Raw genomic sequence first — 27,647 nt, 5'->3', positions numbered from 1 at the left:
ATAACTAAGAACAAACCTTACTCATTTGGTCAGCTCCCTGGGAACCTAGGCCTATCAGTTCATGACATTTCACCTTGTTTTCCCATCTCGGGATGGTGAAAAGTCATTCTTGCTTTATAAAGGAAATTTGAAGTTCAATATTTGTAAGTAAGTATCTTGAAGTCTTTCTCTTGAAAATAACTGTAGAAGCATAATATTTCTAATGGTTCTGAACACAAGTTGTTTGAGCAAAGAGCTGTCAGCACTGATGGATATGCTTTTCTTCCTGACCCTTATTTTCAGAACCCACACAGCAGTTAAAATAGCACCACGATACAGTGCCCCTGTAATCCATGTCCTGGATGCATCCAAGAGTGTGGTGGTGGTGAGTGTGGCTCTTCCTTTTATTTTAAATGTGTTGTGAAGAGGGAACAAAGAAAGCATTAAGAGCTAAGGTATCACCCAAGATCTATTTTGTCTTGGCAAGTTCTACTGAAGAAATGTGAAGGAGCAGTTGAAATGACGTGTGAAAGTTCATGGTGTGCCACTGCAGTGCTTGTCTTGCTGGAAGTAAGCCCTGTTAGCATGTCTTCCGGTTTCAGGGATGCTGACAGAACTGAGCAATGGCTGAAGGATGGCACCAAGATGCCTTGCACTTGGACATCTGACCAGATTGACAGATGCCTCTAACTTACAAATATGAGTAAATTTCTTTGACCAGTCCTAGAATTAAATGAAATGTAGGAATTTTAAAATGACCTTGTTTCAGATGTAAGACACTTGATAGGGCTGGCAGACTCAACCAGAAGGCAGTCCCCAGATATTTAAAGCCCATAGTAATATATAGTTCCTCAGTGAACATAACAAAAAACCATGCCCAGGTATTCTTCGCTGCCCTTCTCTTGTACTAAATCCTGATCGTCATTCTCATGTGTTGGCTGACTAATAGGCTACATCTGGAGAACATCTGAGAGACCATATGGTCCTTCAGCTTCCAAGTTTCTTGTCTAGAAACTCAGTGTAAAATAGAAAAGAGCTAAGCGGCCTCTTCTGTCCTTAATCCCATTTAGAGATTTCAATGAAAGCATAGTTTGACTACTCGAGGGATTTTTGTAGGGGAAGACATCTACTGAAGGGCCTGGTGATCTGGGAGACTCTACCAACACCATGCACTGGATGATGGTGACCACTGTTTCTGTGTCGTCTTCTGAAAGGAAACTTTTCAGATCTGTTTATTTATGTGGAATTTATACAGTGATCACTATTACACTGAGTTGAGTGTATCATGAGGTGTTATCGCGGGGTGGAGGTGGTGGGATGATGGGGCTACGTGTGTGTATGGAGGTCAGAGACAACTTGAGGGACTTGGTTCTCTTCTTCTACCATGCATAGGTCCTAGGGATTACAGTTAGGTTGTCAGACTGGCAGCAAGCATCTTCACCTGCTGAGCCAGGTCACTGGCCTCAGTGGACGTTATCTTCCTTTGCTGCCTATGGTAGGTGAACTTTATCTTGCGTTTCAGTGTTCTCAGCTGTTAGATGAAAATCTGAAAGATGACTACATTGAAGAAATACTAGAAGAATATGAAGATATTAGACAGGACCACTATGAGTCTCTCAAGGTAAGTGATAAAAACTGAGTGATCCATTTTTCATGAGCTTTATTGACTGTTTTGAGGAGTCCTTTGAGAGAAGTGTATTTCCTAGCACAAACTTGAGTTTTTTTGGTATCTAAATTCCTGATTTTTTTTTTTTTCAATGTTATAATGAGTCATAAGTAGGGCATGGACCTGCATGCCTATAATCCCAGCACTTAGATGGGGGAAGAGGATCACTTGTTTGAAGCCAGCCTGGGCTACATAGCAGGACTATGTTTCAAAACACTTGGGATTTTTTTTTTAAACTGTATTGAGCCCAACATTCTGGATCCTCGATAGATATTAGGCTATGTGCCAGACACCAGGCCTGTGAGCACAGGTAAAATGTGAGCTCATAGACATCCCCAAAATATGAGTTAAACCATTCTAAAATGGTATTCTCAGACTTACTCTTGAGGGTAAAATGGAAGAAAATGGAGTCATTAACCAGTCGTTCTCAAGCCTTTCCTGGTTATTGGCTCAACCTTGTCTGCTATTCAGAATCATGTGCCGGGAACAGTCCCCTTCTAGGATAGTTCCCAGGCTTGTCTGCCTTCCATCTTTGGGACATGAAGAGAGTTGCTAGGAATGTGAATGAGAGAATGAACAAGTGATGTGTTTCTGAGGTGCTCGAGAGCGGTAGGTGCTGCTGATGGCTTCTTTCTAGTCTCCTGTTTGCCTACAGCTACAATTCCTTGGGTCTACCCTGCTCTGGGCCTCAGGGTAGCTTTGGAAGGGCAGTTAACTCCAAGTCCATGTGTCCTGAATGAAAGAATTGGTCAGGGCTGCAGGGTCAGTCTACTCTCTCCTATTCTGGTGGCAGTGTGAAGCCATATTGGTTGGGAAAGAATAAGAATTATCCTTTAAAAGCATTTGGTTTTGTTCATTTGTTTGTTTTGTTTGCAAAACTTTCTTAGTTATGTTTTCATTGTAGAGATAGAAAAGCTAAGAAGTTTAAACTAAATTGCCATTTTCTTCAACAGGAGAGAAAATACTTACCCCTAAGTCAAGCCAGAAAAAATGGTTTCCACATTGATTGGCTGTCTGAACCTCACCCAGGTCTGTGGCTGTTGCTGGGGACAGTTAAGTGTGATAACTGACAATGTCTAGGACTGTTTGCCATTACTCTGCTACAAATAAACCTACAAGTGAGGAATTCTCAGTTGTGTGTAGTAATTGTAGGAATTCTCAGTTGTATTGAAAAGAAGGTAGATAGGAAGACCTGTTGAGTGCCACAAACTTTTGTGAGATGGAATCACCATGGCTGATTTGAGTCCTTCGGATGACTCTGTAACAAGCATGTTTATTGTCTCCATTTTAATTGAAGAAACTCAAATTTCAGCCAGTAACTTGAATGGTTGTCAAGCTTCTACCATAAGGTTTGTCTTCTGTAGCCTTGCTGCTTCTCTGTGGTTGCTTGAGTGAGCCTCCTCGACTGACCTCAGTTGCATGCAGGCCAAAGAACTCACTTGAAATGTCTGAAATATAATGACTACATTCACGGGTCTTAAAAAACTGTGGCAAAGCTGGATCCTTTTCGCTCTCTTGTTCTGTCTCTGGATGCTTCCCTTTGAATTTATCTTACATGGTTTCTTCCCATTTTATTTCTGCTACTTTTCTTACCTCACATAGGTATTCACAAGGGAATAATATGCATAAGATGTTTTGACAGGTTCAGAGAGACGTGAGGCACAAATGCAAAACTGAGACAGGGTGAAGGGGGTTCTCTTAAAGGAATCGTATTTCCAAGGTAGTGTCTGAAACCAGCTCTCAGTGCTCATGACATCTGTGTTCTACACTTGCTCAGCAGAGTCGAGAGGATTAAATTGGAAATGTAGGTGTGCTCAGTTCTAATTTCATTCCTGCTGGGTTCAGTGTGGTTTAGTAGAAAGAGTGCCAAATTGGGAGCTGGGAGGCCCGGGTGCTCATCCCGGCTTGGCTCCTGGCTCCGATTCCCTGTATGACCTTGAGTGTCTGTCTTCTACATTTAACAGGCACTGATGTGTAAAGGGGGCTTGCTTTATGGAAATGTTGAAAGGGTAGAATAAGATACTAATGTGAAAATCTTTGAAGAAATAGAAGTCACTACAATAGAGTCTATGCTATGGTAGTTCGCTGTTTATCTTTTACTCTGAAATTTGTCTAGAGGCACCAGGGAAAGTCATGCATCCAAATATGTATTTTGTTAGAAAGGACCCTGAGAAGGCCCATAATATCTGCTAGTGATAGAGATACTTCCTGGATTGCCTTTTTTGCCCCCATATGATGACATCACTAGCTCTGCCCTGCTGCCTGTGGGATATGGGGTCCCACGGTATGGCCTTTGAATGTTCTGAGGATAGCCCAGGTCAGAGAGCTGTATGAGGTGAAACCAGTAAGAAAGCAGAGCCTTCTCTCTAGGCCCTGGGAAGTAGAGCCTGAAGCAGCCTTGGAACTGAGGCGCAAAGCTTCATGAAGAGCAGCCCTACCCTTTGCAGCTCCACAGCTACAGGTTACTGCCTTCCTCCTAGCAAGAGGCCTTTTTGGTCTGGTGGTGTCAGTGGTCTCTCTTGTGTCTCCTAAGCGGACTCTACAGACTTTGTCAACAAACAGACCTACACGGCAGTGGTTAAAAAGCGGGGGCAGCCCCAAATGATAGGAAGATGGTAGAGCAGATGGGGGAGAGTCACTGTGGTGCAGGAGGCAGAGATCCCTGCTCAGTAAAGAGCTCCTCTGCTCTCTCCTCACTGCCTGAGAGGCCTGTGTTCTTCAGAGCAGCTGTTAACAGTGGAACAGCGAGTCCCTGGATCCCTAGTCACAGGGAAGCATGGGCACTCAGAGTTGGCAGTAGCACTGGCCCCTTGGCCTCTGGCCCAGTATTCATGTGGCATTGTGTCCTTGGTGTCCTGAATTGTTAGAAGCACAGTCTGCCTATAGAGTGCCCAGAAGTATGTGTTACAATGTGCTACAGACTTGAGATGCAGAGAACAATTCCTGAATGCCTGTGTATTTCCATTACTTAACCTAAGAAATAAGTTATGACTTAATAAATCTTTTTCAGAAATCAAAGATATTCATCCATAACGGTAGTCCTATGTTTGTCCCTGCCCTGTAGAAGTAGTAGCCACAGTTTGGAGTTTGAGACTTGGTTTCTGTATATGCCCTTACACTGTGTGTGTGTGTGTGTGTGTGTGTGTGTGTGTGTGTGTGTGTGTGTGTGTGTGTGTGTGTGTGTGTGTGTGTGTGCGCGCGCGCGCGCACACGCACACATCTGCATTGAAGGCTATTGGTTCATGTTTGCAATTTCATATAAGTAGTATATTACTCATGCCCTTCTACAGTAGTCTTTTTTTTTAACATTGCCACCATCCATACACACAGAAGTGAGCTAAAGGCTTCCCTTTTTCTTAGATGTGGTGGGGATGAAAGGGCTGAGGGAGGAGTTTCCAGCATGAGATAGTCAGCTTCATGAGGAAATTCCTTCTCCATGATAATTTAAAGGTTGGTAAGACAACTCCGACAGGTGACAGGAGGGAGGCAGGCATGGGAGTAAGCTGCACGTGAGGATCAGGAAAGGACACCTCAGTGTATGTCCGCGTGAGTGTCCTCCCAGCTGGTGTGGCATTGATGGCTGTGTCTCTTTCCTCTAGTGAAGCCCACATTTATTGGGACCCAGGTCTTTGAAGACTATAACCTGCAAAAGCTGGTAGACTACATTGACTGGAAACCTTTCTTTGATGTCTGGCAGCTCCGTGGCAAGTATCCAAATCGAGGCTTCCCCAAGATATTTAACGACAAAACAGTAGGTTAGTAAGTCCTTCCTGCCTGGTATTCAGGATGTGCTGTTGTGACTCTAAAGGCGGTTTGAGAGGGTGCACTAAGTGTTTAGTTTGCACAGGATATAGCTGCTTCCATATTGCTCATGTACTCAACTTTCAGATGAACATTTCACTCTTTGTTTGCCCTTATTATGTGGGTATATTTGGCCTTTTATTCACTCATATTTTAATGTACTCACTGACATCAGTTACATACTGGTTTCTGCTCAGCAGAGACAAACAAAAAGGTGATAACACTGTGATTTAGTACTGACTCACTGGTGCAGCTGACAGTACTAGGTGTTGCTGGGTTCTTGCTATGGGTTCAACCTGGGATCCCACTCACATAAGAAGAGGGGCTAGAGCTCCAGCAAGGAGATTAGAGTGGGCTTCCTGGAGGTGGTGGTACTTGAACTGTTATTGAAGATTCCATGGGAATTGCTGAGGCTTGGCCTAGGGATAGGAAGCAGAAATAAAGGAACAAGTCAAACCAAAGAGAATGAGAAGTCTTGGACATAGGTGCCCATGTAGGGAACTTGAAGATCTCATTTTATCTAGAATACTCAAGGAAGGAGGGAGCTTCACCCTCACCAAACCCTTAGAGAATTGGAGGAGGAGTACTGGTGATCCATGAGATTCAGACTGGAGAGAGCCAGGGAAACCAGATAGTTGTCAGAGTTTGGAGGGTCCTGGGTATGTTAGTATGCTGACCCACTACTGATGGGTAGTCAGGAGGATTGGGTGAGGGCCTTCTTACTGCACTGTCCCTGTGCCACCACAGCCAGCTGTGAAGGGATGGATTGCCCTTCACACAGGTAGGGCAGCACAGTGTTGTCTGAGAGCTAATGGGAACTAATGGAAGGTGTCTCAGACTTGGTCAGGTGCCTACTACACAGGTGCTGAATAGCACCAATGCCATTTAGGAGGATTTGGGCCACACATCATGGCTCACTCTGTCTCAACCCCATGTATCACTGTGAAGTTAATGGCGTTGGATGTGGAATGCTAAGTCTTGCCCTCTTTCTGACAAGACTGTTCTGGATACCATTGATTTAGCTCCCTGGATTCTACTAAATGGGAGCATATAAACAGATTGAACTAGTGGGGATTCGTTTCATGGACCCACTAGCCGCGGTGTGCTCTACTTCAGGCTGTGCCCATGGCAAACCTGAGAATCTGTATGAGAATGGAGAAGAAGAGGGTAGGGGAAGGAGAAGCAGCAGTGTTTTAAAGAGAACGGTTACTATTGGCATCTTTAAATAAATTCTTTTTTTTTTTTTTAATAGGTAAAGAAGCCAGAAAGGTATATGATGATGCTCAGAATATGTTGAATATACTGATAAGTCAAAAGAAACTCCAGGCCAGGGGCGTGGTTGGATTCTGGCCAGCACAGAGTGTCCAAGATGATATCCACTTATATGCAGAGGATGTGGTGCCCCAGGCTTCGGAGCCCATAGCCACCTTCTATGGGCTGCGGCAGCAGGTATGGAATGTGTGTGGACAGTGAGTGCGCTGCTCTGACTCCCAGGCTTGGGAACTACACTAAGTGTGCGTGAGAAGTAAATAAGAAATCTGAGCCTTTTATCTGTACCACTTCAACTCAAACAGCCTCCGTAGGCCTGAGTCCTAAGCATTTGTGAGGATGGAGAAAAGGCACCAACATGGGTGTCCATGAGGTAGGGCAGGAGTTCACTGCAGATAGACAGGGAACAGTGCTGCTGGCCCAGTTGTCATACACTCATGTTTTCAGTCTTCAGAACCCTTATCTCTTGAAACTAGGGGGCATTTACTTTCCCTAACAATTGCTTTTCATCTGAGTATGCTATTAAAGACTGTTATGTGGCTTACTGTCTCAAAGGGAAGTCTGGTGAGGACAAATATCCCAGAATAGCCACCCTGCCAGGTGCTGAAGCCGTAGTAAGATAACCACAGTGTAACTGCTTCATGGTGCTGTTGTCAGGCAGCTTATGTCTCACTTCACAGAGGGAAGAAAATGGGCAGAGTAAGCTGACCCTGAGTTTTGTGTGCCTCTGGAGAAGCAAACCCCCTTGAGTGCACCCAGGCTGTATTCTCCTTCTAACAGTTCTCAGTGTACACTGTCTGTCCTTGGTTTTTGCCTCACCTTTAAAAATGGGAGCACCATGCAAAGACTTTATCTGCTAGAGTCATAAATGTCTCAGTCAAAAATTGTAGCTAGAGCCAGGCGTTGGTGGCACATGCCTTTAATCCCAGCACTCGGGAGGCAGAGGCAGGCGGATTTCTGGTCTCCAGAGCGAGTGCCAGGATAGGCTCCAAAGCTACACAGAAAAACCCTGTCTCAAAAAAACAAAACAAAACAAAAAAACAAAACAAAAAACAAACAAACAAAAAAGAATTGTAGCTAGAATTCAATAATTAGCAGTAAGTTTCTTTTTAGTTTTACTAACATTTTTAGTAGTTTAAAATTGGTGGTGTTACCTTTTATCATGATACAACTCATAATGACAGGGTTTTACTAGTAACAATGGATAGGAGTCTTAAATTTGGGTCTTAGTACCATAAGGAGTTATGTGAGAACTATTTCAGCTTTACTCTGTGTGTGCAGGCTCAGACACTGTAGGACCCAGGGCAGGGAGTTCCAGTGCTGAGCTCCGCCCCTTTCTTGCTAGGGAATCACGAGCTTTTCTTTGACTGGTAGCTAAGGCCAGACACCTCTGCTGGGCTCATTCTTTCATCCTCCAGTCCTTGGTTTTCCTCTGCTGTCTTTTCCCTACCAGAATGAACTAAATACTATGATTCCTGTTGTGTCGGGGAAGTCTGGACATGCTGTATAAGGGCATTTACCACAATGGATTCTCAGTTCATTCTTTTAGTAGTCCCTAGAAAGGGGACCTGGACTATGGATGTGTATTGCCTGTGTGGAGAGCCATTTATTAGGAGGCGATCTGCAGGGCACTGAAAAATGGTAGCTGAGTGCCTCATTACTCTGGGAATCTTTTGTTCAGAGTAACTCTGATTGCCAGCCCTTCTAAGGCACAGTGGGACCAGTGACCTGTCTACTGCAGAGTAGCTTTGTGTCCCTCTGTTTCTTCTTTTTCATTTTTTAAATCAAAGGGCAGTAGAATACCACTGGAAAATGGACTGACCCTCCATTCACCTCTGTCCCTGAACATTGGGACACTTATGTCTTCAGGCCTGCAGCCACTGGCTTATTCTTTGCCCAGGGTCAGGCTGCACTTGCTCTCATGATTAACAAATGGCTTAGAAGATTCTGAATGGCTACTCCTTGATTAATTGTTCAGTATAGAGCAGTGCCTTGTATCTAGGAGCATTTGTTTGTGGAACTGATGGGGCACTGGTGTCAGCTCCTGGATCTGGCTGAGCCCATGGGGTCAAATTTTATGTCTCAGATTTCTTGCTCATGAAATGGAGCTTGTGGATCACTTTCTTCACTGGATTGCTGAGAGCTAAATTAGTGCCCTATAAAGACCAACAAAGTGCTAAGTACTTAGGAAGTATTGGCTATAAGCTATTAACTGTTTATTGACCATGATATGTGTAAGACTTTGATAACTTTAGCAGGGAAGGGTCATTTACCAGATGAGAGTAAACAGTGGAAGATGGACACCTGTGTTGTGGGGAGAGCCAGAGAAAAGTAGTTTCTTGTGTGTGTGCGTGTGTGCGTGTGTGCGTGTGTGCGTGTGTGCGTGTGTGCGTGTGTGCGTGTGTGCGTGTGTGCGTGTGTGCGTGTGTGCGTGTGTGCGTGTGTGTGTGTGTGTGTGTGTGTGTGTGCTTATGCACGCGCATGCGTGTGCTTGTGCATGTATGGGGGGCATTGGTTTTGAGACAGGGTCTCATGTGTCCTTGGTTGGCCTCAAACTTGATGTGTCACTAAGGGACCTTGAGTTTTTGATCCTCATGCATGCTGAAATTATAGACCTGCAAGGCTGTACCAGGCTTGTGTGGTACTGGGGATAAAACTTAAAGCTTTGTAGATTCTAGACTGGTATTTTTCCAACTCTGATTCCTAGGCCCTGGACAGATTCTTTGTATTCAGACTGTCTTAGTGTGTTCTCAGAAGTCCTAAAAAGCCATGGTGGACAACACCAGGCCGGTATGCACTTGACTTCAGCAGTTTGTTAAACTTTTACCTGTTGATGCACAGTGAAGGCTGATACCTCTATCGGGCTCTCCTCACACATGCTTGTCTGAATTGAAAACACTGTGGTGAAGTAGAATGTAATCTGATTGTTTAAGGTTCTGGCTCCTAGCACACTGCCTGCAAGTATTCAGAAGTGTTTAGTCAGTGTGTAAATGAGCAAATCTACCAGTTCCTAATTATATATGCTACATCATGTCATGTATTTTTAAAAGTCTCATTTTATTTGTCTTAGTCTGTTTCCTGTTGCTATAATGGAATATTTAAGGCTGGAGATTTATAAAGAAAAATGTTTATTTTGGTTCATTTTTCTGGATGTTAAGAAATCTAAGATCAGGCAGCCATACCTGGCAAAAGTCAAGAGGGAGAAGCACATAGGCGAGTGAGAAAAGAACTCAGTGACAGCCCTCCTGCAAGAAAGACAGTAAGCAAGTCATGATGGCTCCACCTCATATGCTGCAGTGACCCTGGGCCCCACTTGGCTATGTTGAGTAATTGTGGTTTTGTGTATGGACACACTCAAGCCATAGTCAAACTTGGTTTATTCGGCAAGTATCTGTTGCGTACTCACTGTGTGCCAGACACTGTTCTGAATGCTGGGGTAGAGCTGAACGAAGCAGGCAGACATTCTGTGTCCCGAGGCTACATTCATTTTGCTCTCTACTGCATGGTGGTGTCATGCCATGCTAATGGCTTCTTTGCCCGATGCTTGGGTTTTAAGGCTGAGAAGGACTCTTCCAGTACAGACCCCTACCACTGCCTCTCAGACTTCATTGCTCCACTGCATTCTGGTGTCCGAGACTACTTGGGTCTGTTTGCTGTTGCCTGCTTTGGGGTTGAAGAACTGAGTAAGGCCTACGAGGATGATGGCGATGACTACAGCAGCATCATGGTGAAGGCACTGGGGGACCGGCTGGCAGAGGTAAGGCATTGGCAGATACTGGGGAGTTGAGGTAGAGAAAGGGTGTTGGAGCCCCCATGACAGTGTCAGAAAACTTAGCAGCCTTTAGAATCTGTGTCATTGTGTACTTGAGCCAGATACTGCTGGCTTTAACATGACCTATATTTTTAAGTCCTGTGTCTCACAAATGCCATGTGTCATCTTTTAGTAAGGAGAAACCTCTGGTGCTTCCCTAGTTGGTTGTTGCCCTCAGGAGTCTTGACCTTATCTCTGAATTAATTTTCCTTTGATTATTGTGATACATCATTTTAATCTCTGAATTAGTCTTCCTTTGATTATTATTATACATCATTTTACTGGTAAGCCCCAGAATTAAAATCAGATTTCTGCTTTAGAGTCTTCTCTAAGGTTTGCAACTTTTGTAGAGTTATCTTTGCTGCATAATGGGGTGAGGCAGGCCAAGCTGTGGGAGGTCCTATTCCCTTTCTTTAATTCAGGTAATGAAGAATACAGCTCTTTCTGTGGTCCCAGTACATTCCTGGTAAAGCTCAGGAAAATGGCCTAGAATTCCCAGATTATTAAATAAGATACTTCAGAACTCAATTGAGGGCACTGTTGAGTCTCAGGGCAGCCAGTGAAAGTGCAGTTTTTCCTGACTGTGGCACAGTGGGGAAAGTGGTTCTGTGCCACCATGATGCAGGGCTGGAGGCCACAGGTTGCTTCTGCTTGATTGTGCCTTTCTCTTCTGCGTTCCCAGGCCTTTGCAGAGGAGCTCCATGAGAGAGTTCGCCGAGAACTGTGGGCCTACTGTAGTAGTGAGCTGTTGGGTGTCACAGACTTGCGAAAACTCCGGTATGAGGGCATCCGGCCAGCTCCTGGTTACCCCAGCCAGCCTGACCATACTGAGAAGCTCACCATGTGGAGACTGGCCAACATTGAGCAGGCCACAGGTGTGTGGGAGGCAGCGAGCTGCTGTCCTTGCTCACTGAGTGCATGCACTTACCAATGACGTAGTTGAAGTTTTTGTAAAACAGAAGAACTTAGAATGAAATCATCCCTCATCCCATCCTTTCTCACTTGGATCTGTTCTGACACTTTATTTCCAAAGCACAGCATTGTATTTTTACTTAAATATTTTAGACTTAGTAGTATAAACTGTTTACTCTGGTCCCATCCTGGATGGGGATTTACCTTCTCCTGTCTCTCCTCTGCCTTTCCTGGCCTGGTTTTCTGTTCGTGGTACAGTCACTGGTGGCCAGCCTCTGTCTTCCATCTGCTCAGGCCTGCACTGCTTGCTGTTGGCAGTCTTTGGGCTCCAAACTGGCAATTCGCAGTCTTCCCTTAGCTTTCTCACTTCCCTTTACTTGTCATTAACATTTATGTGCCTTACCTTTCCTCTATGGGTTGAGTCTCAGAGTTGAAAATTAAAAGTTGACCTGTGCTTTGTTGAGACACTAGCCTCATTGTCTTTGGCTCAGGGCAGAGTCATTGTTCTGAGGCTTTGTGTTGTCCCATCCTTACTGCATAGCTTGTGGAGTTGAGAGGACTCAGGTTAAATTACAGACCCAGTGGAATTAATCAAAATAGATATCAAAGCTGGTGAAGTTGAGTGCATGCCAAAGAAAGGAACTGGGAGTAGCATTGGGCCTGGGTCTGTAGAGAAACACCTCTGAGAGTTACAACATCTAGGTGTGAGCCCCATTTCTTGTGAGCAATCTGGAGATGGTTAGAAAGTATTTAGCCATTGGTGACTCCATGTTCTTGTCCATAGAGTGAGGAGTGCAGAATAACAGTCCTGAGAACCATTTGTTCTTAGTGCTTTTATGGACTTGTTCTTCATTCCCGCTGCCAACTGACCTCACAGAGTCCTGGGATCTGTGGGTGGTTCTCCTTTCGCCAGGGCTAGCAGTCCTACCTGAGAAGACTCAGTGTAGCTGGGGGAAAGAACGCAGTCTTTTCCAGGCTTGTTCCCATTGGGTATAACGTGCATGTCTTGAATTTGGTGTTCCACCTGGCAAGAATTTGTTTGAGACTGTGATTGAAGCTTTTTACTGTGTCATTGTGTCTGCCTTGGAGGCATGAGTTTACTTGTGCTCACTCAGAGTCTGTTAGTACCCTGCCTGGGCACTGATTGCTTCCTGTGCTTCTCTTTAGGCATCAGGTTGACAGAATCCTTGGCAATGGCACCTGCTTCAGCAGTATCGGGTCTCTACTTCTCCAATGTAAAGTCCAAATATTTTGCTGTGGGGAAAGTTTCCAAGGATCAGGTAAGTATGTGGCTTCTCTAGATAACTGTCTTTACAATGGACCTATAGGTCCCATTTTATATGACAATGAAGTGATGTGGGGTGTGTGTGTGTGTGTGTGTGTGTGTGTGTGTGTGTGTGTGTGTGTGTGTGTGTGTGTGTAAACTCACCCCAGTTTGTGTCTTAATTTGATTTCAGCCCATTACCCTGATTCTAGTCGTCCCCCCCCCTCTTCTAAACAGCAGACATTTGTCACATGCTGTTTTCTGCCTAGAGAGTAAAGCAAGTAGGCAGACAGACAATACCTCTGTTTAGCTTGGTAGATTGCTGTTAAGACAAGATATGCCAGGCACTTAATGTTTATTTCAAAGGTTTGTGGAAACTCAGATTAGAATATCTTAGCACCCAGTTTAACAAGATGCTTCTGTCTTTTACAGATTGAGGATTATGCTTTGAGGAAGAACATGCTGGTGGCTGAGGTGGAGAGATGGCTTGGCCCCATTCTGGGATATGATACAGACTGACTTTTTTCTCTCTTACACACTCCTTTTCTTCTTTTTCTTTTTTCCTTTAAAACCTTTATGTTTGCTGACCTCAAGGGGGTACAATCCAGAGTGCCTTAGAAATAACAATAGAAAGCATCTGTATGTGTGCCTGGCCTTCCCCACTGTCTGTGTTGGAAGGCTGGTTGGTGGCATGTGATGTGGAGCAGGTCTTCTGGGTTCCTAGAAAATAGTGCTTTTTCAGAGCAACAAGGTGCCGAGGCTTATGTTGTTCCTGGGTCTTTAGGATTGGAACAAGCAGAAGACATCTTTTGCATTCTAAAGCAACTCAACTAGCTTTTTCCTATTTTTGCCTTTGACCTAGGAGGGTACTTGTTCCTGATTTTTGTTGTTATTTGTTTAGTTTTATTGTTTTTGTCACATTAAAAAAAAAGTCTTGTAAATAAGTTGAATAGGGGAATGTATAGAGAAATGTGATCCTGAAGCAAAGTGCCACCATGAGAAATGTGACATTTCAATGTAAGTGGTTTCAAGGGGAGGAAGGTATTCCTCTCTTTTTTTCTTCGAGACCTCATTTTCTGAGGCTCAACTAAATGACTGTAGAACCTCTTTGGCAGAGGCCTGTTCACTGCTTGCTGGACAGAAATACTGGAACTGTTTGCCCTGGTGTGCTAGTGTGGTTATGCATAGTCACATTTTCTAAGCTTTTTTTTTTTTGTCCTTTGTAGTTTCATGTTCCCTTGCACTAGGGGAAAAAATGGAAGACAAAGAAAGTGACTACCAAGGCTATTTTTTAACATCTTCTAGCTGTTCTCAAAATCAAGCAGGTTCTCAGCTGAGCCCTGACATCTGTGCAGAGCTGGACCTGTGGGTGGCTTAAAGCCATGCAATTCTTACGTGCATGTCACTCTGAACTCATATATTTTGGATATACTACATTGGCTTGTTCTTTGTTATTTCTGGAGAAGTTGTTCAAAGCATTTGGCTCTGAAAGCTCAGACTCCAACTTCAACTTTGCTGTGTAACTTCATGTGACATAAGCCAAGTGCTCAGTCCTCCCAACACTGTTAAAATGAGAATGGAGATACTAATTTCTGTCTCAGTGGTTGGGGTTTAAACAAGATTGTGCATGGAGACAGTTGAGGTGCACACAGATATCTGAGTGGAGGTCCTGTAGATCTCTGAAGTCTTTGCACTTGAGGTATGGGAATAATAAGAGGTTAAGGGAGGAGGAGGTAGAGCATGGAAATGTGTATGGGAATGTGACTGTATGAGAATCTTCTTCTGGGATTAGAACCCCAACTTACAGTTTACACTGACTGAGGAAGAGAAGCAGCTTCTATGTGTTACACATGCCATCAGGACTCATCTTCTGTGGGACAGACTCCTCTCTTCATATGCTGCCTGAAGACACTTAACACCAAACACATACTCTGGTATATTGGAGGTGGAAAGAAGAAATGACAGTTGGGTAATGATGAGCTTGCAAATCTGTACTCTTTCCAAGTTCATTTTCAAAGTAGTATACACTTTTTGTATCACTTTCCCTCCGAGTGAAAAGAACTGTTTTCTCTTTTAAGGTGTGTTTAACTAGTACTAGAACATAAATGGGGCTCACTAGTCTGAGCCACTTAGTTTCAGGACGTATTTCTGTAGCAGGTATAATTTTTAGGCTTTGGAACATTCATCTTCAAATGTATTTCATTTGAAGAACTATAATAGTCTATTTCATTAACATTCTTTCAGCTGGCTTCCCTGAACATGTCTTTGATCTAATCCCATGACAGATGTTGTAGTTGTCCTCCTCCTCCTCCTCTTCTTTTTACGAGCTTAGGTGTATAGATATTCACTAAGGAATCTAAATGATAACTTGGAAGCATCCTTCCTAGTTTATTTTAGGTATTCCGGAGAAGTTGGACTTCAAGGCTATCTTGTTTTTGTTTTTGTTTTTGTTTTTTTTGTTTTTGTTTTTGTTTTTGTTTTTTGAGACAGGGTTTCTCTGTGCAGCTTTGAAGCCTATCCTGGCACTCGCTCTGGAGACCAGGCTGGTCTCGAACTCACAGAGATCTGCCTGCCTCTGCCTCCTTTGTGCTGGGATTAAAGGTGTGCACCACCAACGCCCGGCTCTCCTACTTGCATTTAATGCAGTGAAGTTTAGGGAGTGTTTCTCATCTCTTACCACTGCTGGCTTCTTAATCATTAGATCTAGAGGCCTTCCTAGGGGGTTATTTTCTCTGTGGCTAAGACAGAGTTGACTGCTCCAAATTGTTGCCCATAACCCCTCCCTTGACATAATTCTTTTGTTAGCCTTTGATGTTTATGCTCATTTCTTAACCATGGTTTTCTTCTACCTGCTTAAATCTTAACATTTTGTCATTAGTTGCTCTCCCAGTCTATTGTTTCAGAGGATGGTCTCATCTGTTCAGTATTCCAGGCTCCTCCATCCTTAATTCTTGCTCCTTGAGAGGAAGGTTGCCACCTCTTCCATCTTTAATTCTTGCTCCTTAAGGGGAAGGTTGCCACCTTCTCCAGGAGTACCTGAGGCAGCTGATAGTGGAGTATCCCAAGCCTCTCTCTAGCTCATCTGATCTCTAGTATATTCAATAACAAAGACGGATGGGTGCTGCCCAGTCAGCAGATTGCAAGTTCACTCCATCCTGTCTTTCTCTAGGACAGTTTGCTCAAAAGTGTGTTGGCCTGGTTGGTGGTGGGAGTACTTAGGGAAGGCTCTGTTGACTCCCGTTTAGGACTGAAGGATAAAGATGGAGCAGCAGGGAAGGAACAGATGAGGAACTGTGAATAGAAACATTAGAGGTTATAAAGATGCTGGGTCTTTCCAAATTGAGCTTTGAAGTCAAGATTTCTAGCAGCAATTCTCACTGAGGTCATGCTGAAGACAAGCAGATGTCTAGTGTGGAATAGCAAAGCATCAGAAGTGGTCAGGTGCTTCTGCAAATGGAGGTGTTTAGGGAACTTGTCTGACAAGACCCGAAGCTTTAGTGCAGAAGTGGTTTAAGACATTGCTACGAAAAACTAAGGACTTTAGATAAGCAAGTGAATGCTTTAAGCAAGAAGACTTTTTATAACAATTCTTTATTAATTCTTGGGAACGTCACATCATGAACCCTAATCCCCGTCACTCTTTATCTGCGCCTCACCCACTGCAGTGTCCTTCCCCTAAAAGGACCACCCCCTCCCCTCAAAAAAATTAAAAGCAAAGCAAACAGAGCCAGTCTGCTCTTCACTAGCCCTGGGGTAGCTGACACTGTCCCTTGCTGGACGTTGCCCCAGAGAGCTGGACCTACCCTTCAAGGGAGAGCTGACCCTGGTACTCAGAGAGATGGCCCCACCCCTTACCACAGTCATGAGAGAGCTGGCTCCACACCTCACCTCGCCTGAGGGGTCAGTCCTAGAGGCCCAGATTGACCAGCCCAGCTGCTACCTAGACCCATATCCTGGGCCTTGGGTTGGCCCACCCTAACATCTACCCCATCTATGACCTGCTGGAGCACGTAAAGGGACTTAGTCTTAGGGAACTAGCCACAAGATCTCCATGACTCAAGACAACAGCAGGATATCCGAGAGTATTTTCAGTGAGGGTCAAGTGATGATGGTGTGCCAGAGGCCTTGAGCCAGACCAATGACTCATTGCAAAGAACATTTGTGGGTGGGACTGGTTAGACAAAAAGGTATAATGCCACGACACACCATAGCTCCCAGTGCTACTAGGACAAATGAAGAGGTGTTTGCTTTCAGAAGACTTTTTTTTTTTTTTTTTTTTTTTTTTTTTAAGTAACTGATAAAGGATTAGTAACCAGAATGTGTAGAAATTTTCTACTTGGAAAAAAATGGAAAGCATTCTCATGAGGCTAGTAAATAAATAGATGTTTTGTAGTGATCAGATAATGTGAGATTCTGCTTTCTGTAACATTTGCAAGAGTGGGACCCACAGTTCCAGGTGTTAGTCTGTAGGTAGTCACACATGTTTCCCTCCACTGCTGGAGAGCAGTTACACCTCACAGACATGAACATCTACAGAGTGAATATGGGCTGAGCTTCAGGTAATGTTCAGCCATGTCTTACATTTTGGTCATGGCAGTATAAATCATATTAGTACCTGGGATGATTGAAGTCCTGTCTATGGGAGAATGGTTTCATAAGGGACTCTCAGGTACATGGCGGTGAAAATGAGTGAATGACAGCCACACTTGGCAACATAGGGGCAAAACAAAGTTTCTTGTGACTACTTAAGGCATGATACCTATTATATTGAGTTCAAAAGTGTATGAGACCAAAGGATATACATGGTAGTTAGATATGTGATTAGAAATTTATAAAGGAAGTCACAGAAAACTCAAAGTTAAGATTAATGATAGCCTGTGGAAGGAGGAGTAAAAAGGGCCAGAGAAAAGCACACAGGTGAATTTTGAAAACTGCTTTAGTTCTTAGGAGGGAGGGTTCTAGCTCTTTATTACATACAGCATTTTTGTATATTTTAAATATGCTATATTTAATGTGTATTTAATATATTTTAAACAATAGTGATAGCCTCAAATCTGGTATGGTGACTTTGTAATGTATGTATCAGACACACTTTTGGAAGAATGGAAGAACATCTTAGCTAGAAGAGCAGGAATGAAGGCAGTTGGGCAAGAGGGATATATACACCAAAATTATCTTTCAAAGCCTAGGTTTTGGTGGATGAGTGGGTGGTACCATATGCTAAGACAGATTACAGGAGGGGAGGAGAGGTGAGTTTTGGAAAGATGGATACGACTAGACTAAACTGCTGTTTTGGAACCTAATCCACCTGCTATGTGTATTGTATCTAAAATAGTGCGTGGTGCTCAGTAACGGTCTGCAGATATGATTCTGTTGTACTTTGAAGTTCTCTAATGTAATTTTCAAAGCTATCTTTTCTTCTGCTTTTTTGGGGGTGGGTGGGATTGAGACAGGATTTCCCCACAAAGCCCTTGAGCCTTTGTCCTGGAACTCTCTATGTAGACCAAGTTGGCCTCGATCTCAGAGATCTTCCTGCCTCTGCCTCCTGAGATCTTAGACATCAGCATGTAATTTTTTGTTCTTAAATTGATCATTTTGCTCTTTTTGCACTTGAAAATAGTGCTGTACAGTTTTTCTTTGATAGACCTGAATAGAACTTATGTGGGACTATTTTATATCTTCACCTGGAGAATAACTGGGAGACATGATGTGTCTCCATAAGGTGTGACCTCAGTGCCCACTTGTCTTAATCATGGTTGAAAAATACTTGGTCTGATATGTGCAAGGTCCTGGTTAAAACTTCAGCAATGACAAAACATTTTCTAACCTGTTACAGTAAAAATTACTCTTTAACATGGGCGTGGTGGTGCTCACTTTTAATCCTAGCCTCTGCAGACTGACCTCTGAATTCAAGGTCAGGACAGCCAAGGCTACACAGAGAAACCTTATCTCAAGGGGGGTTGAGGGGTTTCTTTAGATGTACACATGAAGAAACACTTTAAGGATTCCAGGGAATAAATATTAGTATCAAAATTAATCCTTTTCAGGAAATGTAACAATTTGTTACGAGATAGTAGTTTATCTGAAGCCTTTTTTTCTAATTATTATCAGGTTTCTCCTTCCATTTTTTCTGGGTGAGTACTGACATCTGTTTAAAAACTTGAGAAAGCTGAAGTGTGTACAACAATCTGACAGCAGATATGGGTCAGGTATCTGGTCTGCTTAGTTCTCCAACAGACTTTGAATGAATTAAATGTTGAGTAAAGGGGTTGAAAAATTGGCTTAGTGGTGAAGAAAGAGCATTGACTGCTTTTCTAGAGAATCTGGGTTCAATTCTCAGCACCCACATGACAGCTCACAACCATATGTAACTCCAGTTCCAGGGGATCCAGTGCCTTCTTCTGGCCCCTGAGGGCACCAAACATTCACGTGGTGCACAGACAGGTATGCAGATAAAACACCTGTACTTATAAAATAAATTTGTTAAAAATCTTGGGTAAAGGTTGGAATCGATGAATTTACCATCCCACCCCCAAGGTGAGCAAATATACAGTAGACAGGAGTGAGGATATACCTGAATGACTTAGTTTATCTCCATTTTGCATTGAATTCTAGGTTGAATTCTATTGTAATTAGAAAATTTTAAACTGCAAATGAGTTAGAAGCCAAATCATACTTAATACTGTATTATTTCTAACAGGTTAGATGAGCCCAAGAGAAAGACCCTGTGAAACATCTTCATTTATGGAAAGTAACACTGGGAGAATCAGAGCAAACCTGAACTTAAACATTAGACACAGAGACATGGAACTTGTCCTTCTTGCGAAGGAACTCACATATGAGTGTGGCATGCAATAGCCAATTCAGAACCAGAGATTAAGCAATCCTGCCAGGCACAAAGTAGGAGCACAAGTGTCTGAGGAGTAAAATTGTACAGAACTGACCACCAGAAAGCTACTTAGTGTTTTCTTTTTTGGTCATGTGCAAGACCTGATGCATCATCCATTATACACAGGCAAATCTGGTTTGTCCATTAAGAGGAGTTTATCCAAAACTAGGTATAGTGATGACTTTTGAGCATTGCAGCATTCTTGCAGTATCTTTTGAGTCGTCAAAGACTCATTAAAACTGAAAATAACTTCAGCGTCAAATATATTTTGCCATGTGAAAGATTAGCCACCCAAGTGTGATGAATATGATCTGTCTCTCTTAACTGAAATATGGATTAAGTAAAATTCTTCCCCATTGTGTCCCATAGTTGAGTATGTCTTCTGTCATCATGTGGTAAAAGAATGAAAACTGATATTCTTCAAGCTGGTGACGAAGGCACCAAAGCAAAGCAAATAGTTTGTCAGGGCAGATGAACGTACGCTGTGGAACAGTGCTTACAAAATGAGGGAAAGAGTTGTGGCAGTGGGCTGGTGCAGGGCATGGCTGAGTCATTTAACTCCATTGGCATTGAGGGGAAAGAAAAGGCTAATTGTGCATGATTGTGTCAGATTAGCAGGACTATCTGACTTGAGAAAGCAGAGTAATTACTAGGTTTTATTATGTGAGAAGTGAGGTTTGGTTTTGAATGTCACCCTAATTTTTTACTCAGGATGTAGAATTGAAGAAGTGAAGATATCCGGATGGTGGAAACAAGAATGAATTTTATGAAGTATTTAGTAATTTGACCAGCAAACATGTATGGTCCTATTGGTGAAAAGTAGGACAGAGAAGTGGAGACAAGACAGCCCTAAAAATAGGGAGAGGGGAAAGAACTTACCTAAGTGTTTCTCCACCAGCATTAGGGGGATAAAGCATGACTTTTGCAAAGAGTAGAATATGGGTGCTTACTTCAGTTGGTGGTTTTGCTGTTGCCAACTGCTTTGATCTTGTGGATTCATTTTTGTTGTCTCAAGTTCAAAGGAAAAAAATTGTAGATTTGGGTGAGATCTTGTTGCAGAACAGATCCAATAGGAGCAAAGCCATTTATATCAGTCTGCCCTTGCAGCTTCTCTTCCAGAAGGCTCACATAAGCAGTGGTGTTATTAGACACAGGACGTGCTGGTTGGCAAATTTCTTCTGCTGTTACTGTGGCTAAGATCCTCAAGAGGATCTGTATGTGGATCTGTTCCTACTCATTCCTTCCTATGTTCGTTTATCAAATATTTATTGGTCCATATTGTGTATTAAAGCTGACATCTACAGTTCAACAGAGTAAATTTCATATGTCTCCTGGAGGGACTGTTCTTTAAAAGTCAGTACTTTAAAAGTACTGACAGTTTAGACATCAAGCAAGTTAGTTTTCATATCTTGTTCTTTAACCTGGTTTGAAGCCAGCATGCAGTGTCCTCCTGTGAAAAGCACAGTACAGTGACCTGGTAACATAACTCACGCTGATATTAATCTAACCCTAACCCCAAACCAGGTTAAGTGTGCATGTGTATGCGTGTAACATGCCAAACACATTCATGGGTGTAGTGAGATCCCAGTGTTTGGTAGGCTAACATGCACATCCATAGACTGTTCTGTGTCTCAGAAGAAAAGGTCTGTGGCCAGCCATGAGCATAAAAATGATGCAGAATTGCTTCATGAATGCTGATGCAGGAGTAGCTGTCAGGTTTCCCTCTTCTTATCTCATCATGGATCTTGGGAACAGAAGTGCCTAGGCATCTCCCCTGCAGATTACCAAGCTGTGTTTCTGAGGAGTACTGATGGATAAACATCTGCCTTCTGAAGACAACCAACGTCTTCAACACAACTGTCTCGAGGTCTCCAAATACAGTATACCTCCCTCCCCTCACTGTAAGATAGACATCCCTTCTGTGTCCCTCCATTTTTACTCCCAACAGCATACTTTCTGAGCATTATGCAACTTGAATGGAGTTAATAATTTCACATTAGCATAAGGTTTTTTTCTTCTTCTTAATCTCTGGGGTTGGAGAGAGTGCTTGGATGTTGGTTCCAAGTACCTGTATGAAGCAGCTTGCCATTGCCTGTAAGTCTTGCTCCAGAGGATCTGATGCTCTTTTGGCTTCTGCAGGCACTTGCACACATGTGGTATGTATGCATACAATGTACTACACACACAAGTAAAAATAAAAGTAAATCGTGAAAAAAATCTTTAAAACCTCTCAACTCACTTTAGAATTACTTTTCATTAAGTGTTTTTGATGTGTAAAACCTATAGAAAGACTATTACATTAAATCATTATAACCTTACATGTCTCTTACTATCTGTTGTAATTTGAATGTCTCTCCTAAATTCCACGTTGACATTTACTTGTTGTTATAGCAGTATTAACAGGGTGGAGATAGTGAGGCATAGTGGAATCCCTGTACTTTGGAGACTGTGCTAGAAGAATGTCATAAATTTTATTGAGGTTAGCCTGAGCTACAAAGTGAGACACAGTCTCAAAGGGAAAAGAAGTAATTTGGCCATGAGACTCCACTGTCACAAATGGATGAATGTTGTGATCAAAGGATCCAGTTATCTCAGAAGTGGATTCCTGACATTTTGTGATGCTTATTAGCTAAGAGCGTTGCCTAAAGGTTGTGTGGCTTGGGTTCTGGGAGAGTCCTGGGTCAGATTTGTGTTGTGTGTTCTTAGGAGATATGTGTATAATTAGCTACAGTATATAATAATATTCCATGTCACATAGGCCTCCTCCTGCCATGCCTCTAACAGTAGCTTACTGGTTGACCATGGGCAGCTTACAAGGCTCTGAATGTAGATTCAGTTTCTCCATCTGAAAGGGGAGATAGGAAAGGGTAGAATCATATGCAGGAACCTTTACTGGCACATGACTTAAAAACACAAAAGTTTCCTAACTAAAAACAATGATGAAGATCTTCAGGAATTGTTTAATCTTTTCAATTATTTTGTAAAGCAGTGCTTTTAAAATAGTTATTTTAATGTCTTTCTCAATTATTTTTAGTTATTACTGGCTTAGGGGGTGTCTTTAGAAAATTTTTCCAATCAAAACTTTTCTTCATAATGTATTTTAGAAACATTTATTTATTATTTAAAGGTTTAATACATGTATGTACTGAATTTTGATCATTTCACTCCCATTATTCACTGTTACCACCCTTTCTCTACCACTGAAGCCCTTCACAGTAAATCTCATCTTACTTTGATGTATGTCTTTTTTTTTTTTATTAGAAACTCACTGAGTTTAATTATGGTTGCTTATATAAACACAAGTCAGGGGTTACTTACTGGAATACAAGAAACCTATCAGTGTTTATACCACTGTTGTAGAATATTTTTTAAAGGTGTGTTACATTTGTTTATGCTCTGGAACATTTGTTTAATGATGTAAAGATGTGTTGCTTTTGTTTATGCTGCATTTGTTTAACTCTGTGAAGCTGTGATTCTTTGTCTAAAATACCTGATGGTCTAATAAAGAGCTGAATGGCCAATAGTGTGGCAGGAAAAAGGATAGGTGGGGCCGGCAGGCAGAGAGTGTAAATAGAAAGAGAAAGGAGGAACAAGAAGAGGGAGGAGAGAACAAGGAGAAGAGGGTGCTAGGGGCCAGCCAGCCATGGAGTAGGAAAAGGAAAAAACCCAAAAGGAAAAACCAAAAGGTAGACAAGATAATTTAAGAAAAGCTGACTAGAAATAAGCCAAGCTAAGGTGGGCATTTATAAGTAAGAAAAAGTGTATGATTTATTTGGGAGCTGGGTGGTGGGCCCCTCAAAAAAAGAAAAGAGCCAAAAGAGTAAAAGAGCATTAAAAAACCCCTACATTTTGGCACCCAATGTGGGGCCCAAATTTCTATGTAGGACCTAAGAAGAAAAAAAACAAGAAAGGAAGAAAAAGGGTATGGCTCCTTTAAGAGGCACCGTTGTTCACACCACTGAAGAAAATGGCCCACCTTCCTCCAGTACCCATTGACTATCTGTGGTCCCTGAGTGAGGGATAGGACTTTGTGGGCCTCATATATGCTAGGCAAGTACTCTACCACTGAGCTATTTCCTCAACCCATTACTATTTTGAGATAGATTCTCATTAAGTTGCTCAGGTGGACCTGAAATCACTCTTTATCTCAGACTGTTCTTGAACTTGAATCCTCCGGCCTTGGACTTCTGTGTATCTGGAATTGGCAGTCCAGTGCTGCTAGAACTTGACCTTAAAACTTTAATATTTAATAACTAGATTTTATAAGTCTGTAGTTGTCACAGTTTCTCTCAAACATATGGACAAAGTAAACTAAAAACCTGGAAAGCATTTGCCATTCTAGAGCTATTAAAACATGAGGCATAGAAAGAGGTCAAATAGCAACATTCACAGGAGCTTGGAAGAAATGATTCCCTCTTGTTAGCGAGCTGTGAGGGCTCAAGGCTCCAGTGGAGGAAGTAACTGCTGATGGGGAGGACGCAGCATGAGGGCAGATGAGAAGTGAGCCTGAAGATGTGGCTGAATTGCTGTTTTTATGATGAAATCTTAAAGGGAGAAGAGCTGCCTTTCAAGAATGAACAACATAAAGGAATGATCTGGGATGGAAGCTATTGGTGAAGAAGACACTGAACACTGGCAAAAAGACAACAGAGGATTAATACTGTTGCACATACTTAGTTGATTAATCATGGTCAGTGTCTTAGGCTTGTTATTGCTGTGAAGAAACACCATGACCATGGCAACTCTTATAAAGGAAACATTTAATTGGGGTCGCTCACTTAAGTTTCAGAGCTTCAGTCTATCATCATGGCAGGGAGCATGATGGTGTGCAGGCAGACATGGGTGCTGGCTACATTTTGGCTTGTAGGCAACAAGAAGTCAATTGAGACACTGGGCTGTATTTTGGGCATAGGAAACCTCACCCCCCCCCCCAAACACACACACAGTGACACACTTTCTTCAACAAAGCCATATCCACCTCAACAATAGTACTAATAGTACTATTCCCTATGAGATTATGAAGGCCAATTACATTCAAATTACCACAGTCAGTATTATTTTGTTGTTGTTTTTTTCTTTTCGAGACAGGGTTTCTCTGTGTAGCATTGGAGCCTATCCTGGCACTCGCTTTGGAGACCAGGCTGGCCTCGAACTCACAGAGATCCGCCTGCCTCTGCCTCCCGAGTGCTGGGATTAAGGCGTGCACCACCAACGCCCGGTCGCAGTCAGTTTTTTAACTTGTAGTTTAAAACTGGCTTTTACCATGTTGCCCAGGCTGGAGTGAAGGTCCCAGTTTCTGTCTCACTACTGATACTTAGAGTGAACAGCAGGTGTAGCACAGAATAGCTCCAAACTCTGGCTCAGCCTTCTGAGTATGGGATTGTGCACGCCCCCCCCCACTTGATTCCTATTTTGACAGGTTGTTCTGTGGGCAAAATGCTGTCAAGCAGCATCACATGCTACATAGAAATAAAAGGGTCATAAAAGGATCAGCTAGGCAATGCAGAAAACTTTATTGTTGATTTATTTTCTTTTTAAAGAAACTGCCACAGTCCCAACCTCCAGTAACCTCCCCATCAAACAACACCCATCAGTATTTAGGGGAAACATCACAACTAAAATAACACAGCTCTCTGAAAGCCCAAATGGCCACATGGTTGTTAGCACCCGTTTTGTTTTGTTTTAGCAATAAAGTACTTTTGAATTAAGGTCCGTTCTTTTAGACAGTGACTACAGTGCAAACTTGTAATCTTAGTTCTGGGGAGGAGGACACATGAGAATCCCCAGGTTTGCTAGCCAGTTAGACTAGCCTAATCTGAAAGCTCCAGAATCAATGAGAAACCCATGTTTTAAAAAATAAGGTGGAGTGTTGGAGGTGTGGTTCTGTGGCAGAGCACTTGTAGTGAATGTACAAGGCCCTGGGTTCAACCTCCAGCACTGAAAAAGCAGTGCTCTACATGGTACAATAGAGACCAAGAAATATCCCATAAAACCACAAGTCATAAAACAGCCCATGGATATAGTGAGTTGAGTGTGGTAGTGCACACCTTTAATCTCAGTACTGATGGAGCAGAGGCAGACAGATCTCTTAAGTTCAAGGCTAGACGGGTCGTATGGTGAGTTTCGGACTAGCCAGGGCTATATAGAGAGACACTGTCTTAAATGAAACAAATGAAAAAAAAGGTGAAAAGCAAGTGAAAACACCTGATGTCAACCTCTCCTTCACATGTGCATGTGTCCACATGTTTTATGTGCACCTTCATTTGTATGTGTACATACAGCACATACAAATACAGCACATACAAAAAAAAGTGACAGTTCTGAAGAAAGACACCTGACATTGACCTTTGGCTACCATACACTTGTTCACACACACACACACACACACACACACACACACACACACACACACTTAAATTTTATAATAGTACATCTCACATTACGTGTTCTTAGCCCAGGGAAAACAAAACAAAAAGCAAAACCAGTGTCCATCAACAAGAACATGGGTAAGCAAAGTGTAGAGTATTCATACCATGGAATACTATTCAGCAATAAAAAGAATGAACAGCTGCTCATAGACATGGCCATAGACATGGCCACACAAATAAATGCTACATCTGTTGAGCAGACAGACAATTTCATTCTTACTAAGTTCAAGTACAGACTATGTACTCTATGGCATTCAGAACAGTGAGTGTTCTAGTCAGGTGTTTTTTTTTTTTTTTTTTTTTTTAGATTTTATTTATGTCTTCTGCCTGCATGCCAGCAGAGGGCACCAGATCTCATTCAAAGTGGTTGTGAGCCACCATGTGGTTGCTGGGAATTGAACTCAGGACCTCTGGAAGAATAGTCAGTGCTCTTAACCACTGAGCCATCTCTCCAGCCCACATCTAGTCAGGTTTCTAATGCTGTGCTAAAACACCATGAACAAAAGCAACTTGGGGAAGAAAGGGTTTATTTCAGCTTACAGTTTATAGACTATCATGCAGGAAAGTTAGGGCAGACACTCAAGGCAGGAAATGAAACACCACAAAGAACACTGCTAACTCACTTACTACTCCTGGTTTGATCAGCCTGCGCTCTTAATACACACCCATGCCATGCATGACCACCTGCCATGCATGACACCTCCCACACTGAGCTGGGACCTCATCAGTTGGTAATAAAGAAAATGCTCTATAGACTTGCCTAGAGGCAACCTGATGGAGATACTTTCTCAATTTCCTCTTCCCAGGTAACCACTACTATCAAGTTGACAAACAGCTAAGCAGGACAATGAGTATGAGGGTTGGGGTGACTACAATGGGCAGGTGATTTCTGGGATTGTAGAAATCCTCTATAAACTTGATCTGGGGTGATGATTCTATGAGAGGTGTATTCATCAGACCTCAGTGGACTCTACACCCAAGATGTCTGCATCGTACAGTATGCAAGGGGGAAATGTAGCCTGGGCAGATATTGAACTCTAATTAGTAAACTTATTTTTGCAGAAGTTTGGGCTAGCAATTTTTTTTTTTGTTACTGGAGGAGGTAGCCATAAATATGAAAATGAGAAAAGAGTATAGCTAGAACCTGTGTCTTTTTGGTAATATATATTTTTTAAAAAATCCCAGAATTCAAAAACATTTTGGATAAATGGACATTTATCCTAAAATAGATCAGAACCTTGGTAGCTGTATTCATTTGAAAACTTATTTCTCATTTAGTGTTATTCAAAGACCACATCCCAGGTATTTAATAGATTTTACTTTGATTTGACATTTCCAAAGAATGCTTTTAAATATCCTTCCTTATGAAAAGAAATTGAGATTTTGAAAACACACATAAAATGGAGGAATTCATTGTGAAAAGTCAGCATAGTCCCAGCGAAGCCTGAATTGTCTTGCTGTTTCCACTTTAAGCCTCTTAGCTATGGGTCTGTTTCTATAGAGCAAGGGCAGAACCCAGAAAAGTAATTTTTCTTGCTTTGTGGAAACTTCTTTATCTGACAGAAAATGGTAACTCATCAAACTGTGTCAGAAAACAGCTTTTCAACTCTCAGTCAATTTGATCAATA

At 42.5% G+C, this 27,647-nt stretch overlaps 1 protein-coding gene across 3 annotated transcripts in view; it reads left to right on the top strand.

The window, feature by feature from the left end:
• Positions 1-22,827, top strand: part of Mtr (5-methyltetrahydrofolate-homocysteine methyltransferase) — a 96,553-nt gene extending 73,726 nt beyond the window's left edge. For 2 of the 3 annotated variants that reach the window (XM_027409452.2, XM_027409453.2), the window contains 9 exons: positions 283-364; positions 1,502-1,600; positions 2,599-2,674; positions 5,245-5,400; positions 6,699-6,895; positions 10,272-10,472; positions 11,209-11,401; positions 12,606-12,718; positions 13,135-22,827. In XM_027409452.2, the coding sequence (XP_027265253.1) occupies positions 283-364; positions 1,502-1,600; positions 2,599-2,674; positions 5,245-5,400; positions 6,699-6,895; positions 10,272-10,472; positions 11,209-11,401; positions 12,606-12,718; positions 13,135-13,221 (1,204 nt within the window). In that variant the 3' untranslated portion in view covers positions 13,222-22,827. The remainder of the gene's footprint in view (positions 1-282; positions 365-1,501; positions 1,601-2,598; positions 2,675-5,244; positions 5,401-6,698; positions 6,896-10,271; positions 10,473-11,208; positions 11,402-12,605; positions 12,719-13,134) is intronic. The other variant, XR_004769356.1, reaches the window with a different exon arrangement.
• Positions 22,828-27,647: the final 4,820 nt, after the last annotated feature.

The sequence above is a fragment of the Cricetulus griseus genome, chromosome 3 (assembly GCF_003668045.3).
Source record: "Cricetulus griseus strain 17A/GY chromosome 3, alternate assembly CriGri-PICRH-1.0, whole genome shotgun sequence".
NCBI lineage: Eukaryota > Metazoa > Chordata > Mammalia > Rodentia > Cricetidae > Cricetulus > Cricetulus griseus.
Note: the sequence above shows the minus strand (reverse complement) of the source record. Positions and strands in the feature narration are given on the sequence as shown.